Source organism: Hibiscus syriacus, unplaced genomic scaffold (genome assembly GCF_006381635.1).
Source record: "Hibiscus syriacus cultivar Baekdansim isolate YM2019G1 unplaced genomic scaffold, ASM638163v2 tig00110472_pilon, whole genome shotgun sequence".
Lineage (NCBI taxonomy): Eukaryota > Viridiplantae > Streptophyta > Magnoliopsida > Malvales > Malvaceae > Hibiscus > Hibiscus syriacus.
In genome coordinates, this window is record NW_024062752.1 from 2,980,707 (window position 1) to 3,000,460 (window position 19,754).

General features: G+C 35.2%; 2 protein-coding genes and 2 pseudogenes across 4 annotated transcripts; 1 reads left to right on the top strand and 3 right to left on the bottom strand.

The window, feature by feature from the left end:
• The first annotated feature begins 5,954 nt into the window (after positions 1–5,954).
• On the top strand, positions 5,955–6,435 carry LOC120127788 (annotated as a pseudogene).
• A 1,486-nt stretch (positions 6,436–7,921) lies between these two features.
• LOC120127651 lies at positions 7,922–8,887 on the bottom strand. Of its 2 annotated transcripts, none has more exons than XM_039145513.1 (4): positions 8,773–8,887; positions 8,361–8,739; positions 8,105–8,252; positions 7,922–8,025 (listed from the first exon to the last, which is right to left on the bottom strand). In XM_039145513.1, exons 1-4 carry the CDS (start codon positions 8,830–8,832, stop codon positions 7,965–7,967), a joined length of 648 nt encoding a protein of 215 aa, XP_039001444.1. In that variant the 5' UTR covers positions 8,833–8,887; the 3' UTR covers positions 7,922–7,964. The 2 variants fall into 2 exon arrangements, with proteins under 2 accessions (XP_039001444.1, XP_039001445.1); XM_039145514.1 differs by having other exon boundaries at positions 8,361–8,748; positions 8,785–8,871.
• Positions 8,888–10,668: 1,781 nt separating this feature from the next.
• On the bottom strand, positions 10,669–13,760 carry LOC120127802 (annotated as a pseudogene).
• Positions 13,761–15,461: 1,701 nt separating this feature from the next.
• On the bottom strand, positions 15,462–18,267 carry LOC120127798 (probable prefoldin subunit 3). Of its 2 annotated transcripts, none has more exons than XM_039145618.1 (7): positions 18,163–18,267; positions 17,949–18,132; positions 17,714–17,771; positions 16,708–16,779; positions 16,160–16,279; positions 15,975–16,076; positions 15,462–15,843 (listed from the first exon to the last, which is right to left on the bottom strand). In XM_039145618.1, exons 2-7 carry the CDS (start codon positions 18,107–18,109, stop codon positions 15,751–15,753), a joined length of 606 nt encoding a protein of 201 aa, XP_039001549.1. In that variant the 5' UTR covers positions 18,110–18,132; positions 18,163–18,267; the 3' UTR covers positions 15,462–15,750. The 2 variants fall into 2 exon arrangements, with proteins under 2 accessions (XP_039001549.1, XP_039001550.1); XM_039145619.1 differs by having other exon boundaries at positions 17,949–18,135; positions 18,166–18,266.
• Positions 18,268–19,754: the final 1,487 nt, after the last annotated feature.

Sequence of the window (19,754 nt, forward strand, 5' to 3'; positions counted from 1 at the left end):
GAGCGATGAAGTGAAAGCTTGCATCCCACCCCACCTTAGTGGGTCATTAGAGGTATGGATATCGGTTATACCTCTTATATGTTATGCTATTATTGAGTGGCATCCAGTTGATCGCGTGCTCCGTCAGTATGGTTGTACGCAATATATTCTGGAGCACCTAGGAATTTAGACGACGTGCATAGCATAGATAGACGAGGAAAGAAAGATGTTAACTGGGTGGTGAGACACAGAGATTGGATTGCGCTTTGGGAGAACCGATATACACTGTTGGCCCCTCGACAATATTACGCTGAAACTGGTCATATGGTTACGGATAACTATATGGACTGGTTTAATGAAAATGGGAAGCCGTTTCTACTTTCGGCGGAAGCACGAGGGGTTAACATTCCTAGACGCCGAGAAAGACGTCAACCGTCTCAATATCATCGTCCCCCGACGTGTGGACGGAGAGAAGGCGCTACCGGTTCTGCATAAGTCCCACCACAACATCCTTATTCGTCGATGCCGCAGGGGTACATGCCCAGCCCTCCACTTCATATGCCAAGCCCACCAGTTTATATGTCATCTCTGCAGGGTTACATTCCGAGCCTGCAGGGTTACATTCCGAGCCCGTAGGGTTACATTCCTAGCCCGCCAGGTTACATGCCTAACCCGCAGGGTTTTATACCATATGGAGGTGCATATACGACTATGTTTAATGATCCAGCATATGGTTCATATGCATCTTATTTGGCTGGTGGTACTTCTCCGCAGATACCTAAATATCCATCTGGATCACAGACATCGATGCCAATGTTTCCACAGTTTTCACAGTTCCCGGGGAGCGATGGGATTGTTACTAGTACTCCTCCAGGGTCGTTATTTTATACAGGCCCTTCAGCCCCTTCAGCGTCATCTACACCAAATGAAGAAAATGTTGCTGATGATGATAGTGAAGATGAGGAGACTGAAGAACAAGTTCCACGAAGAAATCCTCTACGAAATAGACAACCACCGCCATGTGGAACTCATTCGAGAAGACGACATCGTGATCCAGTTGTATTTAATGTTATTTAAATAATTATATTTCAGAATTTTATGTAATTTGGTTATGTTATTTAAATGTTTCATGGTTGTTACATACATATTTTTAATGTTATTTTTTATTTTGATAAATGTTTTTAAAATACAAATTATATTATTCGAAATTTAAAATAAAAATAAAAATAATATTATTCGAAATTTAAATTTAAAATATAAATTATAGTATTCGAAATTTAACATTAAATTTCAACTTAATATTCCAATTGTATTCGAAATTAAAAGTTATATTCCAATTATAGTTCACAATACTTAAATTGAAATTAAATTTATCCATACATATGATTTTATCATTAACATATATATTAAAACGTATACATTAAAATCAACTTATGTTGAGTTATTCGATCGACGGAATCGGCCAAGAGGGGGATGAATTGGCAATTTATTCAATGTCACATTTCAAGGCTCATTCCATACAATTTCAATGTCACAATCAACTTATCACTTCACATTTATTCAATTTATCCATAACATTTTATCTAATTTATTCAAACTTCACATAACGTTTTAATTTAAGTTATTCTTAACTTGTTGAACTTTCAAAAGAAGTTAAATTTTGGTTATAATTTACCTGATTTACTAATATATCTAGTGTCCCCGAGGGACATGAGTGATATAATAGGGCAATGATAACATATTCTCTGACAAAATAATGGAAGGCGCCACCCGGGAACACGCCTTAATGTGAATAGTGAAATAATAGGTACTGATATATCTAGTGTCCCCGAGGGACATGAGTGACATAATAGGGTAATTATAACATATTCTTGACAAAATAATGGAAGGCGCGCCCCCGGGAACGCGCCTTCATATGAATAGTACTCCGATTATAGACACTATTATATGCAACATATTATAAACTTTCAAAACAAACTTGAGTTCACAAGCTTTCAAATTCTCAAATTCCCAAACTCTAAATTCTCAAATTATCTGAAAATGAGTCATCTTTCTGCTGTTGTTTTGTATGATGGAGAAATTAAAAGAAGCTGAAGAGGGGGTTGTTTTTGAGTCAGATCATTATATCCCCTTAACCTTGAAGAGAAACATCACAATTGAGGAGTTAATCACAAAAGTTTCGTTAAAGATTCGTGTAGTAGGCCAGAGAAGACTATTTTCACTTCAGTACAGATTTCCTACTGAACTTTTTCCGCTCACGTATACATCATTTAAGCTTTCAAACAATGATGATGTTTCTATGATGGTTGATGCTCATATGGGGAGTTCACAATCTCTTATTGAAATGTATGCCACTTTTATTGAGGTTCGTGCAACTCGTGGTCTCTCATATTCCTCTCACTTTGGCATTGCATATCAAACTGATCAAGTTAATAGCCCGACACAACTGATCTGTAATGATTTCACATCATTAATGGCGGATCCAACGCCAGATACCATGCCATCAAGTTCAATAGGAAGGCATTCATCTGCAACTGCTTATGATCTCAACCCACGTGGCTTCACCAATAATCCATATGGTAACATCTCTTCTACTTCAAGGGGCAGACATTCATCTGCCAATGTTTTCGACTTACATATGGAAATGCCAACGAGATGACAGTCTATTCACATCCCACATGATACAATGGCCTCAAGTTCAAGGGGAGGACACGCAAGCGAGAACTTATTTGACCTCAACATTGGATTATCGGAGGAACCCTCATCTCCACCAGAAGAACCTCTTCGGGAGCCAGGTGCAGATGGTGCTGAAACGAGATTATTCGTTGAACCTGACTCACCACAGTTTAACATACATTATGATGATGACGAGGATGATGTTCCGATAAATACAACACCAGCTGAACTTCCTGCACATATGTATGAGGCTGATTATGATGCAATGTATGAGCTGAATTTCCAGATCTTCCTGATGTTGGCAACTATGGACTTCAATCATTAGTCAATGACGGTAATTTACATATTGGAATGGAGTTCGCATCGAAGGAGGAAGCAATGATGGCAATAAAGAGTTACAATATTCGTAACTCAGTTAAGTCCCGAGTTGATCGATCTAACACGGAGAAATATGTCTGCTACTGTGTCCAACGTGACAACGGATGTCAATGGATGGTCCGTGTATCAAAGAGGAAGAGGAAGAACAACTTATGGGAACTAACCAGATACAACGTCCTCATACATGTTGTGCAACAGGTATAAACCAGGATCATCCCAACTTGGACTCCAACATTATTTGTCAAGCAATCATGCCCATTGTGAAGCAAAGGTCTCATATAGCTGTTGCAGTGTTGATTTCTGCTATACAGTCACAATATGGGTACACTGTCTCATATAAAAAAGCGTGGTTGGCAAAACAGAATGCCATTTGCAAACTTCATGGCGAATGAGATTCCTCTTACAACGAGCTGCCCAGTTGGTTTCATGTTGTGCAAAACTTAATCACGGGACAATTGTTGAGTTCGAAACTCAACATCATTACGTGAATGATCGAATGGTTCGCGATCGCTGCCAATTTTACCGTTTCTTTTGGACTTACCCTCAGTGTATTAATGCAGTCAAGTACTGTAAACCAGTTGTCCAAATTGATGGTACTTTCTTGTATGTGAAATACAAGCAAGTTTTATTATTGGTTGTGGTCCAAGATGAAAACCGCAATATTCTTCCTGTTGCGTTTGCCCTCGTTCAAGGAGAAGACACTGAGTCTTGGGCTTTTTTCCTTAAAAATTTACGTTTACATGTTGTCACCAGGGAACGAGTATGCATTATTTCAGACCGAGGAGCCGGGATAAAAGCAGCAATGGACTCTTTGGGTACAATGTATAGACCTCCATATGTTCAACATCGTTATTGTGTCCGTCATATTGCTGCAAACTATTACGGAAAATACAAGAAGAACGATGAACGTCAGTTAGTCGTGCGGATGGGTATGTTACTTTTCCCCAATTTTTCTATCAATTTCTTATTACTTATTTATACTTTATATTAACTATTACATATTCCTAATGGCTTAGGTTACGAACTCTTACCTCAAAGGTTTGAGTCGATGCTACAAGAGCTGTTTGGCAAAAATAAGAAGGGGTGCGAGTACATTATGGACATCAACAAAGAAATGTGGACAAATGCATATGACGGGGGGTATCGCTATGGTCATATGACAACAAACTTGGCTGAAGCAATAAATTCAACCTTAAAGGGGGCGTGTCATTTACCAGTCACGGCGTTGGTTAAAACGACTTATTTTCGTTTGGGTCAACTCTTTGCAAAGCTCGGTGGACAAGCTCTTACTTGGATGCAAAACGGACATATTTACCACCCAAGACTAGTAGTTGATTTACAGAAAAAAGTGGTGCATCAAATGGGATGTTAGTTACAAATTTTTCTCGCACCCGTGAATTGTTTCGTGTAACCGAAATGCCACGTCCGCTGCAAGGGATTGAAGCTAACTCTTTCAGAGTTAATATGCAAGAGAGGTGGTGCGATTGTGGTTTCTTTCAAGCACTCAAATATCCATGCTCTCATGTCATTGCTGCTTGCTCATATTCGCATTTGGAGTACAAAAATTATGTTGATCCCGTATACCAACTTTCACAAGTATTCAAGGTACATGAATTTGAGTTTCCGCCCATAGGAAACGAAAGAGACCCAAATGAGATTCAAACTTGGCTTACAATTATACCAGATCCATTGCTATTGAGGGACTCAGGTCGTCCAAAATCTACTAGAATACATTGTGATATGGATATTCGGGAGAAGTCAACAGAACAAAAACGATGTGGGCATTGTAGAAACATCGGGCACAATAGAAAAAAATGTACAGCTCTGTTATCATCATATAACCGTTAACTCTTATGTAATTAATATTGTATTTAAATGGATGTTTTTGTTTCTAATAATTTAATGTTATTGCATTTATATAATTTGTCAATGTATGTACACCTAAATAATTTTTTTAACTTTTAAATACATAAATATTTTTAATATATTTATTTAATATAATAATTAATATTATTAGTTATAATTTTTTTTAAAATATAATAATAATTTCACCTTCTAAGTAGAGAAAAATATTAAATTAAACAAATTAAAAGTTATTAAAAAATTTATGTATACGATGACACATTTCATGTTCTGATTGGAGGATTAAATTTATTAAATTAAATTTTCAATAAGACTAATTTCATAAAATATGTAAGTCTTGAAGATTAAATATGTAATTATACTAATTAATTAACTTATGCATCAATATTTTCGTTAAATTTGATATGAGATGACTAGATTGATAACATTTAAATAATTAACTGATAAAATTTATATATCGATAATCAAAATCAAAAATAATAATATAACCATATGTGTAATATTATAATTTCATACATTTTTCTTATAACTACAATAAAGTCAAAACTGGTTTTCATATATTGTTATATCATATTAATGTAGATAATTCACTCCACCTTTAACACACATTAACAAAATACATTTGATAATTCTTACATTATAATCGAAATATTTTACATAATATATTATTAATTTATAATAATAATTAAATAAAATAAAATATTTATTATTAAACAAAATACGTGGCAGTCAAGCTGGCGAAAGGCGCGTTCCCGGGAATGCGTCTTCCACACGTGGCATCCAACTCAGCGAAAACACAGGTAAAGCGCGTCCCTGGAGACGCGCCTTTCGCCAGCTCAACAGAAAGAGTGCTACTTCGAGAAATATTGGTCAAACGATGTTAGAAAGAGAATATTAAAAAAAATTAGTGTGTCAAATAGCTGAAAAATAATGACCTAATAGAAACAAGAAAAAACCAAGTCCAACGGAAGTACCCAATTTCACGACCTACTCTCCTATAAAAGAAGACGATCCAATAATCACCATAACCAATGCAAAATCACCACAAAAAAAAAAGAATGAACAACGTTTCTCTCCATCTTCTTATGCTTCTTCTCACAATCTCACTTCCAGCAATCAAATGTAACAATGATCTGATAGATCAAATTTGCAAGAAAACACCCAAAACACAGACACCAAAGGCCTGGCCGGTGTGATGGCCGGCATTCTTTTATCGAACGCGACCGACACGTTGAGTTACATTCGAGGTCAGATCAGCGAGACGCGGACCCTCAGATGGAGAGAGCATTGGCTTATTGCGCGGAGCTTTATATTCCGGTGGTGAAGTACAATTTGCCGCAGGCCATCGAAGCTTTGAGCAAAGGGCGGTTCGAGTTCGCGAGCGACGGGATATCGGACGCCGCGAAACAAGCCGATGCTTGCGAGAAGAAGTTATCGGGGTCGGTGAAGCTGTCGCCGTTGAGTGAGAGGAACAAGCTGCTTCATAGCTTGTCTGATGTGGCTTCGCCATTGTTGTTGCTCAAAGGGTTGATCAAATAAGTACTGTTGGGTTTTTTAAATAATATTTTTTATTCGAACCCTTTGCGTGCTTTCGTTTTCTGGCTGTGAACTTTCCTTGTATTTTTAATTCTCTTGGGCTGGAAGTGTTTGTACTTCGAGGGTTCTGAGACAGTGTTCCAATTTTCGACCACAGAATTAGCATCTCTTGTTTCTGCTTCTTCTTCTTCTTCTTCTTGGGTTATTATATCGTTTTAATATTTAAATCTGAATTTGTTATTTACATCTTTTATTCAAATATTATATAAAAATTATTTTTTAAAATATTATCCAATGAATATCGAATAGATATCATTTTGATTAAAGCGATCATATCTGATGCCTCTTTTCAAAAATATTTTTAATAAAAATTAATCAAAACTTTTAAAGATTAGATCAAAATGAATAAAAGAAAAAATGTGTAAAAATTTAAAAAAAATAGAAATTTTATTTCAGAATAATAAATGTACATAGTGCGTGATAAAATATATATTTACATGAGCACGAGCAGAATGATAACATGTATATGTCTTATCTTCAACCAAATAATAAATACATGTTTAAAAGATTATATTCAAATACTTGAAAAATATCATTTTTAAATAATATAATGCTTGAAAAACTCATGACTAAATATATTGATTTTGAGATGTAAAAGTTCAATTTCGAATAAATAAAAACTAATTGATTTAGTGTAATAAGACACTTGAGCTATTAAGTACGATTAAAGATTCAAATTCTTACATTGTGAATGACACGAACCAAGTGACCTTAATAGTTAAAATATTGTTGTTATTTCTTGAGATTCAAGGTTTGAGCATATATATATATATATATATTCTTAATTCTATATTAATTGATAAATCAAACTTTTATCGTTAAATAAGAGAAAAAAAGCCTAAATTTGATCAAATACATATTAATACGACGGTAAAAAATATATACATTTTATATTGTGATCTCAGTTATTTAAGAATAATAACTACCAGAGTTTAAAATATCTATTTAATTATCATTTTTATTAATACTTTTCAAAAATCTCATATTATTTATATATATATTTAAAAGTTCAAATATAATTCTTCAAATATGCAATATTGAGGTATTTTTTACATTTATATATTTTAAATAATCAAATCATAGATTTGAATCTAAATTATTCAGATCAATGTTGAAATCATATGAGAGATTGTCAGGTTTCAGGTGATTTAGGGTGCAGCTCACAAGATTAAACAAAAAAGCACTCGTGATTCCACATGGACTCAACACGCCCCTGTTCAGGAATCAGTATCCAAAGCTGTGTTTCACAATCATTCAATTCTCCTTCAATTTCTCAAAATTATAGGAGTAATAAAATATTACAGCATTCAATGAGACAAATTAGAAAGGATTTTATCAGTATAGAAAAATAAATACAAAGATCCCATAACAAAACCAGTATCAGATAAGCCATTGAATGCGCAGGCAAAGTTGTTGAGAACTCGTATATTATCACCAAAGATTTACACGGTAATAAAACTCCATTGCACCTTTTATCCAGAAAATCTTCTCAGCGTGTGTTCACCTTCTAAACCTGCAACCTGCTCCACCAAACTGAACGTAGAGAAACCGGATCAGAGCAAGCTTAAGATGTGCATAAATTGAATTGTTTTCCCATATAACTGTTGCTTACTTCGGAGATTCGGAATCCGGTTGATTTTGAAAGCCTGCGGATGGATTCATGGAGAACTGATGTGAACTTGGAACCCCCTGTGGCTGTGCTGCCCCTGCTGGCAATGGAGACCCTTGGTAGCTTGCTGAAGTGCCTCCGGAACACATTCCTGCATAAAACGAGAGAAAGAGAAACCATTTAGTCCGTAACCGTGGCTTGGAAACAACGGTTTGTGGTCGGCCTTTTAATCCATGCAATCCAAGGATTTGCATATTACCTTGGAACATTATGACGAGACAAAATACAATGGTGAACAACATTGCAAACATGTTGCTGCTAGTGCTAGGAGATGTTGGTTTAGCGGCTTTCAATTTCTTCAAGGCTTTCATCCGTTCGATTCTCTCACGCTTCAACCTTGCGAGCTCCGCAATCTCCCTAATTAGTTTCTGGTCGGCCGCATCCAACGACGGGGCTCTCGGTGGCCTAGGAGGTTTCTTATGACCCAAGCTTTTACGTTTCTCCTTCACTGATTTGTTCTCCTTAGCATCTTTGCTCTGCTGTGTCTCCACATTCGCGCTCATCACCGAGCGCGAATTCTCTTGATAAACACTACCGGAATTCGAAGCATCACCGGACAAAGACACTCTATTATCCGACCCCTCAGCAAGACCACCTTCGAGCAACTGTTGTCCAACAGTTGTGACTCCATTTTCAAGGCCGAGTTCTAAATCTTTAAACCTAGAAGTCATTTCATCCAATGAAAACACGCTCCACAATCTCAATTCTCAGTCTAAAAAGCTCAAGAATCAACCCTATACAGAAATTGCTTCCCTCAGAGATAAAATTTGACACTTTAACTTGAAGAAGAAAAGATGGCAACTTTCCAGCTGTAAATTCACACAAGAACAGCTATCAACAATGCAATTTAACGTATAATACAAGCCTTGATATCAAACTATGCATCAATAAACATAATATATATATATATAACATCAACAGGTAACTCCCAAATTGCAAAAATGATCAAAAGCAACGAAACCCAGAAAACACACCAATCAAACCCAATATCCATCAATACCCAAAAACGAAAAAAAGCTTCACTGATCAAACAAAATACCTTTGAAAAGAAAACAAGAAGAACCCAGATCCGATGCTGATGAAAAACCCAGAAAACGAGTTCAAAAAGAATGTAACGTATAGATTTAAGAGATTTGGATTCAAAACACACAGAGAGAGAAGAAGGTGCGTAGGGAACTTGGAAAATGCTAGATTAAGTGGGAGATTAAACAAAATGTCTGGTAACTTCTTTTTCCCTGTAACCAAACAGAGAGAAAAGAGCAACCATTATTTTTTGTATTGTTGAGATTTAAATATAAACCGCACCGACACATGGCAGTCCCCGTCGGCGGACGCCCCCTTTGATTTCTCCATTTAATTCGCTTTCGTTGCCACCAATGCTTTTCTTTAGTCTTTTCTAATATCTCCATGTTCCGCACATTTTTGTGCCGTGTTTCATGAGTTTAATTGTGTATTTAATCCCTCTGCAATGCTGAGATTTGAATTTAGTTATTCTATTTTATTTTTCATGAAAAGAAGTAGTTTGAAGTTTTTTATTCCAACTCCAAATTAATATCAATTGAGATTTAAGGCTTCATTTTAATAGAAATTCTTCGTTATTATTCCACAATTTCAATTGATTAACCGATAAATCAATGTGATAATGAGCTAATTGTCCAACAAGATCCGCAATATCACTCTTAGTGATGACATTCAATTCAATCGCTAAACGAACACTGTCCGTAATAGTCCGAGCTTCAACCACACTTGCATAAGCGAAATTAGGGACAAGTACCACGTGACTAGCAATCAGATCGCATTCATCACAAGCAAGCACCCCGATCGATGTTGCAGTGGATTGTAAATCAACAAGCAATTGTTTGTAGTGAAGTGTAAATCAGCAAGCAACTGCATTCTTAAATATAGTTGACCAGTATGAAATATAAAAACTAAACTTTCAAATTATGAATATTATCGGATATTTATTTCGAATTTGGAGTGGGATTCGCTTAGGCTACAAATGAAGATCCATTGTGTGCTTTTTTTTTCAAGGTCTTATCATGCCTTTGGTCTCAGTATTTCATGAATTTTTAAAATTTAATCTATGTTCTTTTCATTTTGAAAATTCAGTCCACTTTATAACGTTTCAAGTATTTTATCCTATATACATTTATTACCACCGTTGATGATGGGCAGAGGCACGAGACAGATGAGGTTGCATGCATTTTTTTTCTTATAATTAATAAAAATATTTTAAATAGAATAATTTTATTTTTCGATAAATAACATAAGAGTAAATAAAATATGTAACAGATGAGTGATTTTATTATTCAGTAAATAACATAAAGAAACACAACTAAAATTGATGATAGCAGCTCCACTTGATGGCTTAGAGGCAAAAAGATAGCGATTAAGGTCATTCTCGTTGATCACGCCTTTGACGATCCTAAGTTTGTAGAATTGCGCCTGATATACAATCAACATTTTAATAACTTGCTTTTCTATGTCCATAAATCGTGAGCGAAAAATTGAAGTCGAAAAGGCTATACTGTCAATTCGGAGATGAACCGTGGCACGATACTCTCTTTGACCAAGGCCACGGCGCAACCACCCCACCCAGCTCCAGTCAACCTTGCTCCCAAGGCACCATTTTTTCGGCAAACTTTTACGAGTTCCTCCAACTCCGGGCAGCTACTTACACAGAAACGGAAAGATAACCATGTGAATTCACCATAAAAACAAAGTATAATCACAGTACATTGGAACGAGGAACGAGTGTAGCAAATGGATGCACTTAAGGATACTGTGATCATTGTACCTGCATTCATAGAGAACACTACAGCTGTAGTGGCTTTCGTTCATAAGATCGCCAAGCTTCTTAAGCTTTTCCTCCTCACTACAAGATGAATTATGAAATTATTCGAAATAGCAAATCGGATTTAACTGTCGTTTAAAGAAAAGAATAAGATGTTCAAAGTCGGTATCCCTTGAAAATAGGATGATAACTTATGGCAAACTATAGCTATTAAAGTCACCTGAAGTTTGAAACCACGGTATCCTTGAAAGCCGATTGGCTTCAGAGTACACATGAGCAGCTCTCTAAAAATTAGAATCAAGTAATAAATGAATACACTAACATATACGAATAAAATCTTAATTGTAATTGGTTATGATATTAATTCAAAACACAATTCTATTCAACTTCAGCCTGAGCGAAGTACCTGATGCAACTTGAAGCGCTTGGCCACTTTTAACACATCCAAAGATGTTGGATTATCACCCAAGATTGATGCAAGATCCTTCCCAGTGATTTTCTCGATTTCTTCAGCTGTATATGGCTCCACCTTCAAATATTCCTGCAGCAAAAGGTAAAAATATAGTTTCAAGCGGCGGAAGATAAATATTGGCGTCTGATACTTTTAACATAAAAAAATTAAACATAATACTGTGAAGGCAGAAAAAAAATGATAGAAACCTTGACAGCAAGTACAGGATCCTTAGAACTGCGAGCTTTGGCAAATTCAACACATAGCCCTTCAACATCAGAAAGAGTTTTGACTTTTGCCATTGCCTCTTGGGACTTCATTCCCAGTTTTATACCAAGCACAATCTGAGATTTCAACCAAAAAATGCACACTGTGAGTACACCAAAACAAAGACAGCATAAACATGATTGAACATACAGATAATGAAATGCAACTTACAGCAGCCAATAGACATTCAACAACTCTGTTATTATAATTTGTGGCAGCTGTAACAGTTTTTTGAGATTCAGCCAATGAATGGGCTATTACAAAGGTACCTCCAGTAGGGAGTTTCACATCAGTTGCACGAATAGGATTGAAATCAATTAGCTCAGCAAACCCATTTTTGGCCATCACAGAGATTGCCTATTATAACAGAACAAGTGGAGACAATTTTCAATGACAGCATAGTAAATCAATTTTGGTCGCTTGATAAACACATGATGACTAGGGAAAATCAAATTAAACAATGAGAAGGTAGAAAAAGTGTAACCTGGTCCATCCCACCAGACTGTGTTCCAATGTGCTGCTCACAGTCGCATGTAACTTGGGCAATTTCTTTCTGTTAACAGAACAGGTACTGGAATTTCAGATAATGAATTGCAAAGTTGTGGTTATCAAAATGACGATGGAATTAGCATACCTTTGGGAAATTAACATCAAAAGCAGCCATGATAGCAATTGTAGATGAGCAAACAAAAGCTGCGGAGCTTGATAAACCGGAGCCTAGAAAACAAATTGCACAATGAGAGTTATGTATTCCATAGGAGCATACAGCTGCCAGCATGTGAAAGTATACTTTTGTTCATTTAGAATCTAAGTCTCAGTTTACTTGTAAGTGATGTAAAAGAATACCTGTGGGAACTATTCCATCAAAAGAACATCAAGACCAACTGGCACACTGACATCCACTCCTTTTGACTTGGCATATTCATAATAACCTTTATACCTGCAGAATGTGAGAAATGCTAGAATCACCATTTTGGAGTTATCATAGAAACATAATTACAGTAAAATTCTTTTCCATTTTAAAAAAGAACATGCATATCTGGTGGAAAAGATAAGTAGTAACTTCAAATTAAAATAAGATAAAAAGGATCAAAAGAATTCAATATCTCACCCGCAAACGAAGTAGTGACCCCATTTGTGCTTCTTCAAGTCTATTGTCTGAAGAGTCAACCATGTCAGCTATTTTGACGCTAATTCCAAGTAATTCTTAAGACAAGGATCATAGAAAATAGAAAAAAATGATTTTTACAAGCAGGATCTAATGCTACCAGGAAAATGAAGCTACTAAATACATGAATCTCAGAAACATTTAGCAAATTACATAACCAATTCAATAATTGATGAAGAAAAAAGTAAAACCTGGTTAGGATCAGCAGGGTAAGTACAAGTAGTGTACTTATCATTGATATTAGCAATTTGGAGAACTTTTTCAGCCTCTTCTTTGTCGCGCTTTCTAATTGCCACAATGGTGTCTTGCCGGATCACCATCGGCAACACCGAGTATCCTTCATAGTCAATATGTTCTCCAATCAAGTTCACTCTCCCTGTATGTAAAAATAGCCATTAAATATCAGATATAAAAAATCAACAATGTTCACAATTAAAAGATCCAAAGAGAAAGAAAGTGAAACACCGCTGTCGCTGCTTTGTTTACTCAAAACTGTCCCTTTTTTCTTGAAAACTCTTAACGCAAATTCAAAGTAAACACCCTTGACCAAAAAACTAGATACGAGGAAAATTTTCTTTAACTCTTTGTTATAAGGTTCATATTTTAACAATTCAACCGTTGAATTTATCCATATAATTATACTAGCCATCCAATTCAACATCTCACAAACAAACAGAGAAAACCAAACCTGGAGATCGAGCGAAGACCTCAGGAGGGTGACCGAAAACTTCGAGGAACTTCGATTTCAAATTTTCGAATCGAAGCTTAGCTTCTTCAAGCTGAGGTCCTTCACCGTACACCGGTTCAAGTGAAGAGTAAATAGGAATTGGCAGCTCATCGTGGTCCATCACTGTTCTCTCTCTCTCTGGATCACCGCAACGTTTGTTTTGTTTTGTATTTCTTTCAACAATTACTCACTTTTGCTTTTTTAGAATTTGACTCGTCTCTATTCTATTTGTTTACTTAAAATTCTAAAATTTAAAGCCATATTTTTTATTCCTAACGGAACTAAAACAATCACTCTTGTTCGTAATAATATTACAGCTTTTATGAGTTTCTTTTAGGATAAATTATAGTAGAGGTATCTAAACTATACTAGAATGCTTAATAAAAATTTAATTTATCAGATCATTATAAAATAATATTATTTTTTAATATAATTTTTATAAAATAATTATTAACTTTTATTAAATTTATATAAAATAATAAATTTATTAAAATATTATAAATAATCATTAATTTATTAAAGGTCATAAAATTGTCAAAATTACTATTTTGTAATAATTTGATAAGTTTATAAATATTTTATAATTATTAAATATTCAATGACCAGAAAAATTATTGAGTATAGTTAAGGGACCTATGATGAATTTTACCCTTTTAAGGTATGAGAAATCAATAGGGTTAAATATGCAATTCTTTAATTAAAAGTATTAAATGAATGCATATATCTATCACGAATTAATATCAAATTACGAAATCCAATTAAAGATGTTCACGTATTTTTTTGAGGGATTTTCGCATGATATGTTTTTGGAATTATTTTTATATTAAATTATTTACTTCAATTTTTTAATGAATTTATTATTTTATTAATGCCACCGACAAGGAATAGTTGTTTTAATAAATATATAATAAATAGGAAGGGAGACTTGGATAAACCCCGAAAGTTCTGGCGGTCCAAACCCGATTTTATCGAAACAGACAATTGAGACAATGGTATCTTACAGGTTTTATAGTTGGAAGTGAATTGTTTAAAATATTATTTTCAATAATAAAAAATTATTAATTTTATAAGATTAATTGAATAAATTATATATTTTTAATATTTTTTTTTATTTCATAACAAGCCAAGGTACAAATGTCCGGAGACCCATACACGACCAAAACAACCTCAGTCAACTCTAGGAAGAGGATCGTTGTTATCACCAGATGGAGGAGGAAGCTTGCGAGAGAACAGGGCTCGAGTCTGTCGTACGTGATACTCGTCTGATCTAGTCATTATCGTAATGAAATTTTGACCGTCGAACGGGACCGTAAGTAAACGAAACATATGATCCGAGTCAAAATAACTATGATTCTTCAAGAATAATCATTGATAAAAATGAAAGACAGAACGATGACAAACACGTAATATAACATCCTATATCTAATCCAAAAATTCTGATTTCAAAGAGTCGTATTATTAGTCCAAATGAACGACGAGAACACTCAATTACAACTATTTTAGATCATTATTAAATATTACACTGAACAATAAAATCATGCATTCAAAACTAAAATTTGCCTATTTTGGTAGTCATTCGTTAATTAACAATTAATTAATCTTTACCGTTTAATGACTTACAAGTAATGGACAAAACTTGGCAAATTAATCATGCATGTTCTATTTAGGGGTAATAGAATATTTTTGTTGCTTTTTATTATTAGTTTTATAATTGTACCTCTTATGACTACAAGTATAAATGTTTGCACATCAAGTATGATTACACATAATTTAATAATTATAGTTAAATAAATATCAAACAAATAACTATAATTAAATACTAATGAAACTGCAAAACCGAGCAATGTTACAAATTTCATCCAATACTAATGAAACTGCTAAACTGAGCAAATGTTGGATGAATGCAATGGACTTGCAAATAAATAAAACACAAACCTCTTATGATCATAGTAAAAAGAGCTGTTACATATGACATCCAAATGTTTTACCCTTAACCATCATATAGCAAAATGGCTCCCAACAACATAATTAACCTAGGATTGGTGGAAATAGTAGATATGGAGAGACCGCGAACTGAAATTCTAGATCGATCAAGAAATTCATGGATGAAACGTTGATTGAAACAACAAAAAACAGGCTTAGGAGCCATACTTTCTACCAACTATATCAAGAATCGGTATTTCTAAGTTATTGAATCCTTGGCTGTGGAAGAAGTAGAAGTTTGACGGATCCGTCGTTGATGAACATCCCAATTATACACACGAGCGATAGTTACCTGCATAAAGGTAATATACAGTCAGTAACCAAAAACCAACACATGCCAAGCAGGCATTAAGCAAGATGAAGGAGCTAGAATGCTTTCAGAAGTCACTAGGAACATAATATTATATAGAATTACCATACTACCTGAGTTATGGTCACTTGATCCCTCAAGAACTGCAAATCAGCTATAAGAACTTCCAAACTTGCTTTAGCGTTTTCCAAGTTCTTTCTCAGTAGCGAAGTGGCCTGAACATGCAAAAGTTATAGATTACTTGGTCATTTTTTTCTGTAAGCACCAAACAATAAGCATCCGGTGGCAGCTATCACACCTCTTCACATGAATATTCCAACATGACATTTGCTCCCAGCCATAAACAAACTGAATCGTTATCCTCTATGCGAGCCCGAGAATAGATGCCTTCAGAGACTTCAAAATCGGCAATTAGAGCCTATATGACAAAAGTAACATCACACATCGTTAGTATAGATGCAATGCGTGCCAGGATAAAGAAATCTAAATCTATTTTCAAGCATATTTTAGCAACAAGCATACAACTGTAAGATTTGAGAACTTCACACCTAATCGATCAGAAAACAAATGTTTTATAGAACTCAATCCCCAGTTTCAAGCAATACAGGCTCCCATATGTAGCAGATCCTAAGTTAAACTGGTTTAGTCACGTGAGATTTTCATGCTATATGGATAAGCTCAGAGAGAGAGAATAGTCAAACACGTGGACTATAAAGAAAATTAATAAGTTTCATCATGTTACAGTGATTCATAATAACTCAAGTTCCAAAAAGAAACGAAGAATAATTATCTTCTTTAAAAAGAAAAACAACAATATATAAGTCAGAATATCTAAAAAACACGAACCTCACCAGTACCCTTCTTAGCTTGTAAAGTGGCAACCACATCCAAGCATTTCTCGATATCAGGAATTTTGGCCTGGTGACCACAGTAATAAAACATATTATTCAAAACCCTTATGACATGTCAGCAACTTAAGCAATATATATTAAGCATGAATGGGAATCTAGCCTGGTTGAATCTTTGGGAAGGAATGAATTAACCCAACATAAGTTTGGTTATAACTAAACAGCATTGTAGCATAACATGAACACATAGAATCTTACTTGCATTCAGTATCTAAGAGGGAAAGAACGTCGCACTTTCAGCCTATATTCCTCGGAATCTTCATTTTTTTAAGTACTCATGTATGACACTAATGTCTGACACATGGATATAGGGATGACCTCCAAGGATCCCCCAAATACATGGAAAACCTTAGAAAAGTCTAACCATACCCATATCTTATACTTGCACCCAAGTTTGAGTAAGAGAGCTTTTAAAAGCCAAAGCCTATACAGAACGCCTAAATTAGCTAGGCAGATTCTAGACGTCAGCATGCCAAGTACTTTCAAATAATATTGTCCTTTCAGAAAACACCATCCAAATGGAAATTGTATCCACACAAGGGTGAGATTTGATTTCTTCTCTCTTGGTACGAACTAACAAGCATTTCCCCAATCAAATTCACAACACTTTGACATGGACCAGCATAGATGGAATTTACAGACGAAAACCATTTTGTTGTAATAACCCCAACTTTAAGGAATAAAGACCAGTTTATAATCAAATTAACTAAAGATTTGATTTGTCATCATTTACAAAATAAAATTGTCCTTTTCATAGAACACAAATATGAACTATAAAATACCAGAAAACACTCTAGTTGCAAACATCACATTTATCCACACAATGTGCACAGACAAATGCGTAGAGATTGAAACGGAACACATTTTTTCATATGTAGAAAATAAATGCAACATATGAAAATAGTCAATAATACAATAAAAAGAAAAAGATCTCAATGCAATACCTGAAGATCTCGTTGCTGAGCAAGAAGCTTCATCTCGACCAACTTATACTGCTGAAGCCTGCAAAAATCATAAGTTACAACCAAATAAGCTTAAAAACCCTTCAATCCCAACTAAATATATAAACTCAATAGAACCCAATCGTTAAAAAGTTACAAACTTTAAATTAGATTAGATTTCAACGTAAAAATATGACCTAAAATGCACTTTAGTAAATTTGAGAATAAAAGAAGGGACCTTTCTTGAAGAAAAGCGAGGGCAGAGTTAACATCGAGGCCAGTTTGAGAGAGATAAATCTCGACATCTTCTACGAACTCAGCTCCGGGGATTCCTCTCCTCTCCGTCGTCGTTTTGGGTGATGCCGTTGAAGACGAAGATGCCGCCGCCGCCGCCGCCATTTTTTGAAACTTTTTTTTTCTCGATTGAGAGAGTGAAAATCAGAGGACGAAAAATTACGCCGCCGATCCGTACAGTGTGAGCTTCGAAAGAGCGATAGTGTTCGTTTCTGTTTGAGTGATGCGCGTGGCTGAGCCGAGGAAGCGTAGCTTGGAGCTTGAAGGCGGAGACCATATAAAAGGTCAGATGGTGAGACAATAAGATGATAAGATGCGGAGAGGACGACGTCGTTTAGATGGTGAAATGATCAACGAGTGCACTTGAAGATAGGCTCCAGTGTTGGGCCCAAGTTATATGTGTTGATTTTCAGCCCATTTGTTGATATCAAGTGGAACTAAGGGTCTGTTTGGAACGGGAAAAACATTTTACGGAAAATGTTTTTCCCGTTTTCGGGTGTTTGGTTCGCTGAAAACTCCAGGTCAATGTAAAATGTTTTTCAGTCAATGGAAAACTAAGGCTTAAAAACGGTATTTCAACTTACCGTTTGGAAAAGGGCAAGTTGAAATCCAAATTTCTTGCAGTCCTTGCTCCATACAGAGAACACCATGAATTCTTTCTCCCGTCCCTTGCTCCACACTGACGACTGTTTGGAATCCTTCTCACAGGCGAGGCGGGCGATCGTATTCTCAGGTATGTCTCGCTTCTTCTTCTCTCTTTTCTTTTTCCTTCCCTAATTTTCCATTTTTTTGAGTTTACTTCTCTCTCCCCTCTGCATTTTCTGATACTTCCTCTCTATTACTCTGCTATTGATTCCTACTGCTATCCATTAAATCTGCTTGTATTCGACAATATTACAATTGTGTTTTCTGTCGATTAGCTTTTGATTAATTGCTTCTTGGCTTTGATCTGAATAATGATTTAAATGCAACATGTTGTCTTTAATGGGTTATTAGATATTTAGTTAATTCGTGGAATTATGTTTGATTGTTTATGCGCTGTATAATCTTATTTATTTTGTACTGGTTCTATGGTTTTGTCGGAAAGTCGTGGTTACGGAGGCAAATTTGGGGTTTAGGTAAGGGTTTTGTTTTGACGGTAAAGAATCTGTTTGTGGAATGGGTTAAATTGATTTTCCTTGTTAAAAACTTGACTTTCTTAGTTCTTTTGGATTGAGTTGAATTGATTTTCCTTGTTAAAATCTTGATTCCATTTCTTTCTCCTGGTTCTATGTCCTTTCTGTTCCAATTTGATCAGATCCAAACGCAATGTTTCATGAATCTATAGTAAAGAATGTGTTAAGGTTGACTTCTGTCGGCTTTGTGCTGGTCCTTTGCTTCCCTACATGAATGTAACCAAGTTAAATTATTTCCTTGTAATATGACAGTATTAACAGGAGTTGTCTGACTTGTAAGGCTCTTAACACCTCCAGGTACTCCCTTTTTCCTTCCTTGGAGATGGACTCACAAAAGACTGTAATGAGTCAGATTGGCACTCCTAACACTCGTTCGACTGCCTTGAAATCCAGAGTAACTAATTTTTTCCTTAACTCTATAATATGGATTGCACACATCTTGAGAAGCTTGGATTATTCTAGTACATGATACAACAATTTATCTGGAAATTTGAAGTTACTTGATTTCCTTTTTTTACCTTGTTCTAAATAAAACTTAGCCCTGTCTTAACTCTTAGTCATGTTCTAAATAAATG